This window comes from Cyrtonyx montezumae, unplaced genomic scaffold (assembly GCF_038088225.1).
Source record: "Cyrtonyx montezumae isolate F1298 unplaced genomic scaffold, pur_monq_1.0 scaffold_6, whole genome shotgun sequence".
NCBI lineage: Eukaryota > Metazoa > Chordata > Aves > Galliformes > Odontophoridae > Cyrtonyx > Cyrtonyx montezumae.
Window position 1 is genome coordinate 1,887,118 of NW_027072067.1, and position 15,575 is coordinate 1,902,692.

Below are 15,575 nucleotides of genomic sequence, written 5' to 3' on the forward strand. Positions count from 1 at the left end.
AGGCTCTCAATAGCCTCTCTTAGAGGCACGCTGCCAGGGGCAGCCATTCATGTTGAGCTTCAGCCTGGAGCCAGCACAGCAGCACGGGAATGCTGCTGAGAAGTTCTTTGAGTGCTTGGGAACAGATCCTTGCCTTCTTTTAACCTCGCTCTGACTCTGCAATCGGGCATTTGGGCAGAACTCTAACCCTCTGTCTCCCATCATCTTTCCCTATAGGCATCACTGGAAAGGATGGTTTCAAGCCCAGCAAAGCTACAGCTGTTCGGAGGTCTCTGAGCAGTATCACTGCCACAGCTCAGTAGTGTGCAGCCTGCTCACATCTTGCTGAAGCCAGAGGATGGGAAAGCAAGCAGCATTCAGCAGGAAAGCGAGCCAGTAGTCTGCTGGCTTACCCCAAAGGGACAGAAGAGCAAATGCCTTCTCAGGGAAATGAGAAATCTCAGTTTGTAGTAGATATTTTGAGGATATTAATCTTTTCTAGCAGTACTTCAGTAACGTAGTGCCTTGTGCTGCCACAGGTAGTGATACTTCAGTGGGGAGGTGGTGTTGTCTCAGTTACACAGATGGAGGAGAGCAAACCCATCTGCATATGTGAGCACTGCACTTGCATTCTAACACCTCTGGTACATGACGGTGTGGTCCCAGGAATTAAGTTTTGTGGGTTTGCTCACAGGGACTGCATCTGAAAGACAGAGTCCTTCCTTCACAATACCACAAAGGAGGGAAAAAACAAAAACAACCAACTTCTGATGGCATTTCCAGTTTACCCACACTCATTGCTGCAGTGGTCAGTGAGTTGGGTGCTTTAGAGTCTGAAATGTTTCTCCTGGTGTTATCAGCTCAGGGCCATCTTCCATACCTCGTGTTGCCTCGTGGCACAACCCCTGAACTTAACAGCAGTTTTCAGTGAATAACGTTTACAAAGCTTACTCACAGCCACTGGATTGCATCACTTCCGAAGAGTACCTGCAAAGAACCAAAGCGACTCCAGGGATGCAACTGAAATTAGTCGCACCTGCATGCGTAGTGTGCTGTGTGGGGTCCTCTAGTGTCGCAGCTGTGCAAGTACAAGCTGGCTGGTACCTGTGCGTCAGCTCACGCTTCCAGTGCCGAAGAGCATCTTGCTGCATGTTGAGGAATGGGGATATTTCTGTTATCCCCTTGCAAACAGTGAAATCCTGATGGCACTTTCCATCTGCTGGGTGCTCTGCCTGCCTATTAGAGGAATAAATTGGGTGTTTCAATTATCTTTGACAGGATGTAAAATTGGCTAGCTTTACAGTGTTAAATATTTAAACAGAACATAATTGGCTTTAAATTTATGGCAGCTCATAGCAGAAACCCATGAAATGGCAGTATGTATTGAGCTCATTTATTATCCTTTCATCAGGTCTGTTTCCTTAGCAGGTATGTATTTAACACAAGGAAACATCTGCAGGCTTATGAGTTAAGAGTAAGGGCTGACTGCAGAGAGAGAATAGAAAAAAAGATGTTTTTCCCCCTCTCAGTCACTCTGCAGCCTGCCTGGCTTGGCAGTGGCCAGGGCCTGACCCACGTGTATGGGAACTGCTGAATCACGGCCTGAACCACTGATGGATCACCTGAGGTGAGCACTGAGTCAGCTGCAGGAGCACAGGTGAAGGTGTGTGACCAGAAGGGGTGGGGTCTGGCTCCACCTCCCCCAGACCCCATTTAAGGGCTGACCACCACTGGGGAAGGATCACTTTAGAGTTTCCTACTGTGAGCCTAGGATGTGAGTTAGCGGTTTCCTTTATTTTGATTGTGTCTTTCCATCATGATAATCTTTGTAGCTATACCATCTGCGAAGTATCTCAGCTACAATACTATCTGGCATTATTCATTCTGTTGAGCATGCACCTGCGTGGCTGTGTTCTCAGGTTTGCCCTAATGCTATTTTCTTGTGTATGGAGTTTGGTGGTCTGGGCAGAAAACAGTACCACAGGAATCTTTGTGCCTCCTCTGTCCCATACCAGGGAAATCGATTTAGTATTTTTCCTTTAAGACTGTACTGTGTATTTCATAGAGCCCTATTACCTGAGGGCAATAGCTGCTACCCCACGGGACTGGAACCTCAGCTTCTTCTGCGTGGATCTGGTATGGCATGTGTATCACTGAAGCTTTTCTCCTGACAACTGTCAAACCCCTTCCTAACGCACTGGGATTAGGTCAGCAGCATTCCTTTGGGAGAGTAAGCACTCCTCTTGGAAACAAAAAGTGTATTGTTTGCTACCTCTCAACGGGGAAAGAGCAGGAGAAAACAGGCATCTCTGAAAATGTGGCTGCCCTAGGGCAGGAGGAGTTCTGTGCTGCTTTGGGCAACTCTGTGTGTGGTCAGAATCCCACTCCATCATTTCAGCTTGTATGCAAAGACAGGGAATGAAAGTCAACAGCCACAAAAGGCAGGCAGAATGCCAGTCATCCTCAGACAGGGGCTTGCCCTGCGTTTTCTGATTTAAAATGACAAATGCTTCCTTTGTGCCATAGCTTTCAGTGCAGCCCAATCCTACCTCTAAGCAAGTGCCTTTCTGGTGCTTCCAAGCTTGGGCAGTTTGGCTTTGAATCCTAAACAGGTCACTGCAGTTGGACTAGAGCAGTACAGATGGCAGAGGTTTGTTACCTAGCAAGGTTTTAACATTCTCATGCATGGTAGGCAGGGTTGATGATAAAGCTTGGAGTTTATTTTTAATAAAGGTATAAAACTTTTAGCACCTCAGGCACCAGCACTGCCTTGTCTGTGTTTAACAACCTCAGCACACGCTCGTATCACTGGGCACACTGAGTTTCTCTACCTGAATGGGGCTGTTGAGCATTATAAAACATGATGTGGTTACAGGAGCACCCAGGGATCTTCAAGGGAGCAGTAACCAGTGTGAATCGTGTGAGCTGGGCCTCTCGTGTCACACAGCACCTCGTGAACCTCCATCAGGATAACTTGCTTCAGCTATACCTCTGGAGTTTTCCACAGCTTGTCTGCACAGAGCTCTCCAGCTGAAGCCTTTCATGCTTACTTCAGAATTTGAAAGAGGGGGAATTCCCCCTTTCAAATTCTGAAGTAATAATGGCACAATAAAGTCACAATAAATGTGCAAATTTACCAACAGGTACTGAGGATACGCTCCAGTTTTCCTCAGGAAATGCAAACAGGGAACCAAGAAAATCACACAGAATTTCATGTAAATTCTTTAATTGCATTTCAATGCTGAAAACACAGAGTATTTAAATTACATCCTAATGCTTCTGCTAGGTTGCACATATACTTCCAAGAACTGTGAGCGAAGGTGCTACTGGATTAAGAATACTCCAGCACAAGCCCAGCAAATACCCATAACATCCTTTAGATCTTATTTTCCATACTTCTTTAACCCAAGGGCAGACATCACAGGACAAAACCTGCTGCTGCAGGAAAAAGCTGAAGAGAACTCCTCTGCAGGAGCATCTGTCATACAAGATAGATCCCAGCACTAACGCTGAGCAAGGTGCATGGTTCTGTACTGCAGCCCAGCAGCACACCGTGGGCAGAGGGAACAGCCCAGCTTAGGTTGCCTTCTGCGGAGTGTTTGATGACAACACCAGCAGCTAAAGCTTCCATCACAAGAGTTAGGGGGGTTGAATGCTGGCAGGTTAGGACAGCCGTGCACTGCACTGCCACTTTCTGTGCCCCTGCCCTTCTGCAGAGCGTGGGATGGTGACAGGCAACGAGTGCCAGCTGCTGCAGGGAAGAATCTGAAGTCTCTGCAGCTGGTTGCTCTCACTGAGCACTTGGAGGTGATAAAGAGACAGAAGTTAGGGCTGGGGGATCGTGTCTGCTTTTTTAGCTGCTCACGTAAGCGTAACCTCTGGGAAGACCCAAAGACAGAGGCCTCTGAGTGCAGATTACACGGAGCACTTGTACACTCACCCTCCTTCCAACAGCCTCCATGGAGTGCCAATACCAGCAGCCTGGGAATGCCTCTTGCCATGCCTTCCCACATGTTGAGGACAGGCCATTTTCTACACATGCTGACACCTCTACACTTCCCTTCCATAGCTCTCTGGTTTTTAAGATGAAGAGAGACTGAAAAATGAAAGCAACTTAAGCCTTGCAAAAACGACACGAGGGAAGCTGGGTCAATGAAGAAGGCAGGGCTGGCGAGCAACCGTTCACTGCAGGAGTCAGTGACATGTGTCCAGAAGAGGGTTTGAAAGAAGAAAAATCACAGCAGGGAGCAAAAAACAGCACTTAGGAGAACAAAAACTGGCTTGGAGGCCCAAACTTGCAACAAAGCATCTGTTACCTGAATTGCCCCTAGTGAAACACCTCCTCACAAAAAGCTCACCTTCAGATCTGCTGGCCCTGATTCCCTTTTAATTAGCGTTGTGGATGGAATAGGAGCTGACAAAAGTAGGTGCTGCCAAAAAAAATTACAAAAATCGGTAGTGATCAGCACACAGCTGGGCACTGACATCTGTGTGCAGAGCACCAACACAGCAGTGAGATGGTCTGATTTATGCATTCACCTCCAGGAACCTAAAGCCACCACCCACCTAGGAGTGAGAGATGATCTCTGGCAAGAGGTTACCGAAGAGGAGCAGTCTTTCCCCCTGGTCACTGATGGCCAAACATGGTGGACAGAAGCACATATACTTTTTTTAAATGTCCTCTGGAGTTTCAAGGCTGAAGAGCAGGGCAGGAAGGACAGGGCATCTGCCCAGTGCCATGGCTGTACTGGACCCTCCAGTGGTCCTTTCTGCCATGCTCTGTGTTTGCACTGCGAGCACGCTGTGACCCTGCTGCCATTCCCTAGTCTCTGCACTGGCCAGCAGTACCCTGGGCTGGTGGCCACCAGAAAGGCTCTGGAGAACAGCACTCATGCTGCATGCCAAGATGGCCAGAGATTTCTTTGCACTCCCTCCCACAGCTCTGAAGGGAACACCAGCAGAGAAGTGCTTCAGGCTTACAGGAGACCCACTGGCTCACCTGCCCGGACCCACCTTCTGCATTAGAAGGTAACATGAGCAGTGGCCAACACAAAGCTCTGCTTCCTTCAGCAGGGAGAAGACTCTGCGGGTCTATCAGGTAAGGAAGTAACCAGACTTTCAGCCACCTTTGGGCAGACATCGTAACACAGAACCAATACCTGCTTTTCCTCATTCAAAAGAATGAAGTTCGAGGCTTAACATTCCCTCTGCTCTGTAAAACTTCCCTGAGCTGAAGTATGGTACCAAGCCTCAGTCTGCTTGACTCCTCTCTCTGGCTCAGACACCATCATTCCTAGGTCAGCAGCAGGGAGCCATGTAGCCAAGACGTGACAGCCCTGCCTCCAGCTGTGTGGATTCTCCTCTCTCTACATGACAGCCTTAATTTCAGATACTCAGCCACTTCCTCAGCTACAGTGTTACCAGCCAGAAGTTCACCATCTCACACTTTAGAACTAGCAAACTCCCCATGCTGCAGCGCCAACCCAGACATACATTTATCAGCATCACATGAGCCACAAGAAGAAAGGCCCACGGTGTGTGTTTTCCCCTGTGCCTCAGATTAACCACTCAGCCAGGACTGTCAGTTTCCCCAGCTTTGCCACCCGTCACCCTTCCAGGGTCTGCCAATGCTGATGTTGCTGCACAGGAGCTCATTCACTGCTCTCGTTGGGATCTGGCAGCACAAAGCCAAGAGGTAAGCTGTCTGGAACATGCATCTCTCCTCTTTCCCTGATCCAGAGAGCACACACACGTGCTCAGATAAGTTAATCTACAGCAGAGTGAGCGCTATTTCTAAGCACACAGCTTGGTAGATGATGCCAGTCAGCACCAGCCCAGAACGTGGAGCACGACAGCTCAGGACTTTGTAGTAGTAGTGGACACACCAAAAACTGCTACTGCCATCGTAAAGGGTTTCCTTCCCAAAGTGGTGACTGTTCCTGGTGCTCGTGCCCATCTGTGACACAACCCAGCAGCGTGACCAGCTGGGCTCTGTGACTCAGCCACACTCGCGAGAAGTCGCTGGTTTGTTGGCTCCATCCTCCCCGGTGCTGGCACAATCCCAGAGCAGGGGCAGGTGCTGTTCATGCATTGATGGCATTGGCAACGTCCGTGAACACAAGACGGCTGGGTCTTTGGAGGGCTCCTTGACTCGTCAGCAGAACCTGCATTGAAGCAGCAAAAGATGAAACCCAGCAAGTCTGCCTTATCTTGGTGCACAGCCCTGGGCACAGGCTGCACAGTGCTGCAACTAGATTCAGCCCCTTACAAAGGACAGCAAAGCTGTTTACAGGGCTGGGAGGCAAGCTCTGTGAGGACACCCAGGCTGCCTAGTCTGGAGGAAAGGTGACCTCACTGATCTCTGCAGCTCCCTGAGAAGGGGAAGCAGAGGGAGGTGCCACGCTCTGCTTCTTGGAGCCAATGGCAGGAGGGGAGCGGCACACTGCTGTGCCATGGCAGGGTCAGACTGCGCAGCAGGGAAAATTTCTCTGCTGTGAGGATAGTTAAACACTGGAACAGGCTTCTCAGAGAAGTTGGAGCCCCATGGCCTCACTGTTGTTCAAAGAGGTATTTGGACAATGCTTTCAGCAGTGCACGTTAACTCATGGTTAGCCCTGAAGTGGTCAGGCAGTTGGACTTGATGATCTTTGTTCCAAGTGAACAAATTCTATTCTATTCCTACTTTTTTTTCTTTACTCTTAAGGTGGGGCTGATACACTAACGTGGCATTAACAAGGCTATGAGAAAAACACAACAAGCCAGAGAACAAGTCAGCACATCCATGCCAATTTAAAATCCCTACATCATTGGATTACTGGGTGTAGCACATCCAGGACTGCAAGGACTTGCTATGTATATGTCACCATTTATATACAGAAGACAGCATGCAAAGAATTGAAACCTCAAGAAGGCCTGGAAACGTGCCATAAACCGAACTTTGGCTGCTGTTGTACACTGCTTCTCTTGCAACAGTAAGCCATTAAACTAGTGTGCTTTCCAAGTAGAGGTATCTGTGCATTAGCAAGCTCCAGAGGGATCAGAGCTATTCTGCTGGCCAAGCACTACACTCTTACTGTTCTAAGTTTAACTCCAGCCTCATCATTTGCCCTCTTTACTTCCTGAAGGAAATCCTCTGCATGCTCCAATAGAGCAACCTGATATTTTCCCCACAGAGGACAAGATCCTTCGCTTTCATACATCTGTATTTCTCTGCTTTCCTAAAATGGTTTATCTTCCATATTCTAACACAACTCCTGCATGCTCTTTGGCAGGTTGGGAATCACCCCTCAAAGTAAATGATTTTATAATTGCAGTTGTATTTGTTTTCTTCTTTCTTCCCTGCTGCCCCACACCAGGCTTGCTACAGGTTATCTGAAAGCGTCAGGTTTGTGACAACTGAGGCCTGTTTGGGAGAATTCGTGCTCCTGGAACTGGAAAAGCAAGGGAAGAAGTGAGCAACATGGAACAGCTGGAGAGGAGTTCAAGAAAGGAGATGTGTCTACTCTAAGGGGAGGCTGTACCACTTGCCAGAAGACGTACCTGTTCCAACTATCCCTGCTGGCTCTGTCTTTGAGAAAGGCTTTTTTGTGTGATGGAGGTGACAAAAGAAACAGAGAACACTGTGAAACAAACTGCAAATAACAGTGACAGCTCTTCCTATTTTCCTGACTCTTGGTACAAGGAGGATGGACCTCTTGTAAAGGCTCATCTGGACCACTAACCAAAACCATGTGGCATCAGGTTCTTTCCAAACTCACAGAACTAGGATACAGTGGTCTTAGGACCTCATCATTTATTTTTCAGCATGCTCCATGTTTCTGAACACTCAGAAGTGGTCAAAGCAAAGCTTTCTTCCCCTTTTCCCATATTAACACTGAGAACTTTACTCCCTTTTCTCTTTTTGAGCTATGCCTGCTCTCTGCCCAGCAAGGTTGGCCTGGAGGTGCTGACAAGATCAAATGTGCCATGCCACAACAACAGGAGGCTTCCTGCCAGCCTTCCTCAGGACCTGCAGTTAACTGTTATGACCACGGGCTTTGAACTCAAAAGATCTTGTTCTACACTTGCAGTCTTCAGCAAAGCAGAAATACCTTAAAACTGAGTGGAAATGATTTCATTTTCAGGGCCAGCACAAGCAAGGCTCTGCCTTGTGAGCAGTGAAGCCTCCTCTCCCAGAAAATTGCATTCATCCTATATGCCCTAGGAGGTAAGCTGTTGTAAACTCAAAGTTAACTGATGAAACTGCCCTGTTCTCTCTTCTAGCTGAATTGTGCTTACCCCTCCCAGGCTTGCTGTCCCAGTTGCCTGACTCTTCAGACCATCCTAAACACTCTAAAATGCTCAAGGCCCCCATCTCCAGAGCTGGCTGAGATGAAGGGAGCCCCCTTGAGGTCTTACACGATTTCCTTACACTACAGTCTTAAGAGAAACTCCTCCACAAATGCAGTGCAGGTGCCCGTGGCTGCAATAACACCCTGGCCATTACTACCTTGCTGCCTACCTTGCTCTGTGATGCCTGGGAAGATGCTGCATCTCGCCCGTGTTCAAGGAGCTCCTGCTCCAGTTCATCCTGCTCTTCAGTGGGATCAAAGTTGTACATTGGCATGAGCTGGTGCCGTAGCTTCTCCAACCTGCCCATGGAAGGGAAAGCAGAGACGTGGTTGAAAAATCGGATAGCCAGAAGGACAGATGCTCACTGTCTTCTCTGCTCCACTACTGAGGCACTTTGCAGACTGTTCTTCCTACTGCATGGGGATTCAGCTCTTGTTGCTGCTTGCTGGATAGCAGTTACATCCTCATCCTATGGGAAGGAGGATAAGAACCTGCTACACAGCTGGCAGGAGTGGAAGATGCCTAGAGTACAGCTCCAGGGATTAACTGCCTTCGCTAATTTATGTTGGCAGGCATTATGCACAGAATCAGGGATTGGATTTTAAGTTCCCACAGACCTTAAAAGCTTAGGACAAGCCTTATTTATTGGGAAAAACAAGAAGGTGGAACATAATGGTTAAGCATTTTGCAACTCCTCTCCCTGTCTCTCTGCCCATGTCACATCACACCGTGACTGCCAGAAGTCTGCTTGTAGCTCCAGCAACTTAAGAGCAATACTTTAACTACGGACTTGAAGTACGTAATAAAAATGGAAAATAATAAATAAAAGATAACAAACAGAGTGATGCCTGCAGACTGTTCTTACTCTTGTATCACTGCTTCAAGTAACAGAGATAGAATATGTTACCCCAAAAGGGTATCCCTAAATACTGTGAGGTCAGTGACGGAGGATGGCTGGGTGGACACGCTCCTGTGCAAACACTTAGGCTGTATCTGATTTTTAGGGGTTAGGGGAGGAAAATACCCAAGCTGTTACTGGTAGAGTTACCACAATTATCTATTTTTGGCAAGTGTTAGGATGACACATTCCCTCCCTGCCTCTGTATGGGTTTGCCAACACAACCATTTATCTCCAGCAGCACTATGTTTACAGGCCAAGCATCAACTCCCCCTGGAGCAGTATCCAGATCTGGGCTTGACGGTTTCATAGTGGACAGTGGCACTTCTTGAAGGTCTGCAGCACAGCCATAAGGAATAAGGCACGGAAGAGCCACCACATCTCAAGGAGGACTACCACTGTCACTGCTGTCAAAGACTGAATAATCAGGAAGCATCTTCCTGTACTCTGCTCTCCTCTCTATTTTCATCCAAGAGCTTAAGAAGGAAGTTAATACACTAAGCCTTGGACTAGAAAGCTGCACTACACTGCTGGCATTGCTGTGACTGCAGCTAAAGCGGCCTTCAGCCTTGCAAGGCCAGCATCATTGGCTCATTTTGTCAGAAAGTACACATCTGGGGATGGATGAAATATGAAAACCACACTTCTCACAACAGTTTCCAGCTTCTTTATCCACTCCTAATCCTTTCTTCTCTTTTAGCACATCTCACATAAGCTGTGTAAAGATCTTGCAGGATCCCTAACCTTTTCCTGCTCAACCATGTTTTCCTTCCCAAAGTCCCAGAGGAGCCTTTGAAGCTCTGCTGCCAAAGGTGGGCCAACACCAGGAGTGCAGAGCCCCTACCCTGCATTATTCACATGCAGACCCTAGCTTGTCCTCAGACACCACCCCTTAAAGTCCCCCCATCTTTCCCTCTAATTCCTAGATTAGATTTTGAAACACCGAGTTCCCTTCAGCTAATGAGATGTTACTTACCTCTTCCTCTTCCTGATATACAGAACCTGAAGGAGAAAGAAAACCATCATTACAAACAGTAGGATGGGGAACAACCAGGAAGAGGAATTTGGGTATAGGGTACCCAGAGAGGAGCTACAGCAAGTCTGATGCCACTGTGCACCAAAGCAGAGGAAAGAGAGAACTGACAGAAGTGACAAGTGGATCTGACATTTCATATATAACAGCGTAAGCATGACACTGCATCAAGCCTGACACTAGTGCTTGAGAGGCCTGTTATTGGGCATGTTAGTAGCAGTCAGAGTATTAAGTGTATATTAAGTGTAGCTCAAAAGATTTCTAGTGGCTGGAGGCCATATGCTGCAGTTTAAGAATGGTTGAAGAACCTTCCCTTTGTGGTATCCTCCTGAAGACTTCCTACAGCACAGAAGCAGTTACCCCCTCCCCAGAACAAAGGGAAGAAGGAAAGAGGGCATGCTCAGTGACTTGCCTCGTGTCAGCCAGTAAGAGTGGCTGTCCTGGGAAGATAGTGAGGCTTTTGGCCTCCAGAGCCTTGTTCTGAGAACTACGAACGCTGGCTGTTGCTCTCGGGAACTTATGACCGTTTCCAGGGTAGTGTTTCCAGGTTCTCTTTAGGGGCTTTTGGAGAAACTCCTCCTTGGGTCTGCAATGAAATTTTGCAGTAGTCCCTTTCCATAGGTTCCTCTGCTGCTTGTATTAGTGAAGCCCTTCCTCACACGAGGAACAGGAGCTTGCTGCTACCTTCATTCTCTGTTGGTAGGTAAATGATCCAGTTATTTACTGAAAGAACTGCAGTGCTTGCATTGTCTGTCAGATTCACAGCTTTTGATTAATGGCAGGGTTAGTTACATGCAGCAAATCCTTGAGGACTCTGCTGATACCCGAACAAGGAGAACCTCAAAAATTCAGACCAGAATGAGCTTAGCAAAAATGGATTCAGGCTGCCTCAGTTCAAAAAGACATGCTCACCAAGATTAACAGGGTCCAAGTCTGCTTTAATAGTTGGATGAGCTTTCCTGCAGGACCCTGGTGTTGACAAGGTTTAAATGAATGCAGCTGTTCCAGTTAACAAGTCTGAACAGACTGACTTGTTTGTCAGTCTGCTACTGCTTTGTGTTCTTTTAATTGAACTTCCTGTTGCTATTAAAAATAAACACTGATGCTATTTATGGTTTCCTCTAGGCCTGCTGAGCAGCCCGCTCTGCCTAGATCCCAGGGAGACAGAGGGAATACTGGAGCACCGTCCCTACCAGTTGTAGGTGAGTCTTTAATACAGTACAGAAATTAATCAATCCAAATCAGCCCTAGAGCCCCTTTGCCATCCTCCACCCTCAACAGATAAATATTTAGCAGTGTCTCTTACCATAGCTACAGCCAACCCAATCACAGTAATGATCCCAAAGGACAGCAGCATGGCGCTCATGCCGGGCCCACTGCTGGCCACATCTGGGATTTTGGTGCTGTTGAAGCTGGTAGTCTCGGGGCTCACAGTAGCTGTCTCTGGTACAGTTGCATCCAGAATTGTCCCTGGGCCTGGCTTGGCTGTTGTGGTGCTGCTGTGGTACAAGTCATGTGCAGAGGGTGAGCTGGAACTCATTCTGCCAGCTCTTAGTGTCCTTCGCCAAGCTGTTGTGTCCCCCACTCACGAGACCGGTGCCGGCTACAGCAGCAGACAGCTTCCCCTCATTTCAAGGACCCTCATGTGTGATCTACCTCACAGCTTTTCTGCATACGAACCACACGAGTTTCTGCCTAGGAAAGAATGAGAACAGATGCACAGTGCAAAGCTCTTAGAGTCAGGCACAACCTTTTCAAAAGCTTATCAATTAACTAGTACCATTTTTTGAGAGCAGCTCACAGATGCCCACTCAAAATTTGGAAAAAATAAAATAAAAAAGCACATTTTCCAGGGGTGCTGAGAGCCCCCAGAGTCCTGCCTGGTTCAGCTGAGGCCACTGACATGCTCACCCCTTGCTGCTTCAGCTCAGCCTCCTTGCAGCAATTGGCAGAGCCGTGCAGGGTCTCAGAACCCCTCCGTCTTCAGTCTGCTACAGGATGGGCCAGGCAGCCTCCATCCACACCAGGACAGCACCTTTCTTCTTCTCTTCTATATTTTGCTTTTAACTTACAGAAAGTTTCAGAGATCAGGGCACTCAGCTCTGAGACATCTGTACCCATTTTGGGCTCAGTAAAAAAATACCCCAGAGTAGAACTTCCCTGCTGTGGTAACTGGTGACCAATAAGTCACTGCACTGACCACATTGTCCCTCAGCCCACACGCTCTGCAGAGGCAGCTTCCTTAATGCATTGGGTTACACTGGTCCCCATCTGCTACTAAAGATGGTGATTTTACAGTCTCCCATGAAAGCACCCACACAGGCTTAGTCATGCACCACTAATTATCAGTATAATTTTTAAAACGGGTCCCATTCTGGACTAGAGTTATGCTATTTGACAGATATATTCATACCGAAAACATGAAAGGCTTTAATTGTTTCATGCTTCTATTGTGCAAATGATCAGAAGTTACAAAACACCATGGGGTGATCCTAAGGGAAATATTTGCACAATTGTGTTTATAAGATGTATAAGTACTTATAAGTAACATCAGGCCAGCAATTACTTCAGTGAAAACACAGCTACTTCTGGAGCAGAGTAGCGCAGACCTCAGAACTACTGCAGCAGACCTCTGATAATTTCTTTGTAGCTCAGCAGATATGACATCTCCAAACTGGAATGCAAAGGGACACAGGGGTTAATGAGCTCTGAATAGAAGAAGATGTGCTTGCAAAGAGAAATGAGCCACTGTTCAGCTCCGCCGTTCTATTCTGGGCAACGTTATTGCGCAGTTCCTATCACTGTGATGCCTCACTGCTGTCCATAACTGCATTAAGCAGCGTGATTAACATCTGTCACTAACAACTGAAGCAGAGCCATCGCGATAGGCAAACAGCAGCGGGCCTGCGTGGGGTCTGCCAGCAGCACGAGCAGGCGGGCAGCTTGAGCTGCTGTGCCCATCCCACGCCTCCCCAGGCATGCAGGTCCCTCCACACACACACCGTCTGTGCCGCACGGTACCCAGAGCACAACTTTGCGAAGCAGGCGCTGCTGGGACACGGCGAAGCGCCCGTAAAGCGCCTGGGAGATTCTGAGAGACGCCGAACTCCTAAGAAACGTGAGGGTGGACAGCACCTGAGCTCTGGTCCCTCCTGACACCGCGAGCTGCGGCTCTGACCACCGGGGAAGGGACACCCTCGGCTGCTGCGACCGCAGCACGGACCGCGCCGGGAGAGCTGCACAGCGAGGGAAGGAGAAGGCCGCGGGCCGTCCCGCCGAGCAGCGCGAGGCCTCCGCCGCTCGAGCAGCAGCACCGCCGAGCCGAGCCAAGCCGAGCCAAGCCGAGCCGAGCCGAGCCGAGCCGAGCCGAGCCGAGCCGAGCCGAGCCGAGCCGAGCCGAGCCGAGCCCTGCCGGCCCCGGCCCCGCCCCCACAGCGGCGCCCAGCTCCTGCCTGCGGGACGGCCGACCGCTCCGGGGCTCACCCCACGGCCTCGGCCTAGCCCGCCGCCCCCGCGCCCCTCCCCGGAGGCGGCCGCGCTGCCCGCGCCGGGGCCGCCACTTACGGAGCGCTCCCGCTGAAGCGGCCGGCGGCGGTGGGGCCGCGCCCTCGGCCGCGCTGCCCGCAGGGGGCGGGCCGGGCCGCGCCTGGCGCCCTCCGCGCACGCCGCCACCGCCCTGCAGCCTGTAGCCCCGCCCCTCCGCCCCGCGGCCCCAGGCGATTGGCTGACGGCCGCGGGTCACGGCTCGCGGTTGGTCAGCGCTGCTGTCGCTCGCGCGCGCGGAGGTGAGGCGGTATTCTCTCAGGGCGGCCTCGCTGCCCGCTCGAGTAGCGGGGCCGGGCTGCCCGTGAGGGGTTGCTGCGTGCGTACAGCGGCTGGAGGCAGCGCCGAGCTGAGGTAGGCTGCTGCTGCTGCTGTCGTGTAGGGCCGCTCCTGCCGCCCAGCCCCCGCGCGGCAGCTCGCTTAGGTGGGCCCCGCGCTGTGACAGCTGCGGAGGGTCCGGCCCACAGAACTGCTGCGCTCCGCCAGCAGTACTGCTGCTCACGCTTTGTGCCTTTGGCCTTCCTCCTGTGGCGGTGCCTGGCTCCTGCGGTTGCTCCGAGGTGCAGCATTGCCCCGCTGGAAGGGAAGCTGCGCCGGCCCCATGTCTTCCAAGTTTCTCTTCCTCGGGTTTCACCTTATGAGTTTTTTTGCTTCCCCCCTGTCTGCTCTCTGGGGGCTATGTGGAAGGCTGTTGACCTCTGAAGTTAAAGTCTTTTCTGTGAACATAGCTGCTAGCCTGGGGCTTGGGAGTCTGGGACAGGAGAGGAAGATCCAGGAGAGGGTGAAGGTGTTTGTGTGGGAGCCAGAGTGAGCCTCCCCCGGGTGCTGCAGCAGGTGCGTCTGTGGCTTGCAGGCACCAAGGTCAGGCCTGGGAGGCATGCTTGCTTCTACCCCTCCACAAGCACAGAGTGGGCTCCTTGCAGCTCTGTCCTGTGGAGGTGGGCAGCTCTGCTGAGAAGTGGATTCTGTGCCAAAGCAGAGTCCTTGTTTGGGTTGATCCTTTGTTATTCTTGGGGCGTGAGTAAGTGGTTTTGTACCTGTGGGTGGCAGTCAGGCAGTGGTATGCGTTCTATCAGAAGGGAACTTGTGTTATTTGTTGCTCTGGGCATTCAGGCTATGCTCCTGCTTCTTTTTTCTAGGCCTGCAGAGCTGCAAGCCAGTGACCTTTTTACTCTGCCCTGAAGAGCATCTGCTGACTGTGAACAGGTGCCTTGTGGCTGCAGTGAGTCTCTTCGCAGATTAGATCAGCTGACAGAACCCACGTGGAAACCAGGAGGTGACTTTGCAACAATGAGGTGCCTTGCCCCCTCACTGCTCAGGAGCTTCCGGGGCCTTGTGCCTCAGTATGTGTCTGCAGGACCTGGTCGAAATCCTGTCCTCAGTCTGAAGCAGTTACCTTTGAGGCACAGCTGCAGTGCAAGTCCTGGGCTGATGACTGCCCCTGATGTGATCAGCTACTGGCAAAAGGTGTTTGAGGAGAATGGAATCCCTGAAGCACGAGAATCCAGTGAATATATAGTGTCATTTGTCTTGGGAGCAAAAACAGTTAAGTAATCAAAAAGGAGTAAGATCTGTGTGTGCCTCTGTATTTATTATTTTGGTCGAATTCCCTTACTCTTCCTTTTATTCCTCTTACAGGAGGTAGAACAGCTTTTCCCTCCCTCAGAGGGCAGAAAGTGTGGAATAGTAAAGTACTTGGGATCTCCCTTTATTTGCAGGGACTGAAATGTTACCCATGACATGTACGCCATCGCTGTGGCCTGACTTGTCTGATGGAGTGATTCTTGATCT

At 50.1% G+C, this 15,575-nt stretch overlaps 2 protein-coding genes across 5 annotated transcripts in view; one reads left to right on the forward strand and one right to left on the reverse strand.

Annotated features, from left to right (window-relative positions):
- Positions 1–5,968: 5,968 nt before the first annotated feature.
- Positions 5,969–13,880, reverse strand: CUNH3orf18 (chromosome unknown C3orf18 homolog). Of its 3 annotated transcripts, none has more exons than XM_065749896.1 (6): positions 13,806–13,880; positions 12,828–12,915; positions 11,548–11,936; positions 10,185–10,210; positions 8,480–8,609; positions 5,969–6,143 (listed from the first exon to the last, which is right to left on the reverse strand). In XM_065749896.1, the coding sequence occupies exons 3-6, from the start codon at positions 11,779–11,781 to the stop codon at positions 6,063–6,065; spliced, it is 471 nt and encodes a 156-aa protein (XP_065605968.1). In that variant the 5' UTR covers positions 11,782–11,936; positions 12,828–12,915; positions 13,806–13,880; the 3' UTR covers positions 5,969–6,062. The 3 variants fall into 3 exon arrangements, with proteins under 3 accessions (XP_065605968.1, XP_065605969.1, XP_065605970.1); XM_065749897.1 differs by lacking the exon at positions 13,806–13,880 and adding an exon at positions 13,377–13,453; XM_065749898.1 differs by lacking the exon at positions 13,806–13,880 and having other exon boundaries at positions 12,828–12,921.
- Positions 13,881–14,927: 1,047 nt separating this feature from the next.
- Positions 14,928–15,575, forward strand: part of HEMK1 (HemK methyltransferase family member 1) — a 28,364-nt gene continuing 27,716 nt past the window's right edge. For both annotated transcript variants that reach the window (XM_065749373.1, XM_065749372.1), the window contains exon 1: positions 14,928–15,329. In XM_065749373.1, the coding sequence (XP_065605445.1) occupies positions 15,075–15,329 (255 nt within the window). In that variant the 5' untranslated portion in view covers positions 14,928–15,074. The remainder of the gene's footprint in view (positions 15,330–15,575) is intronic.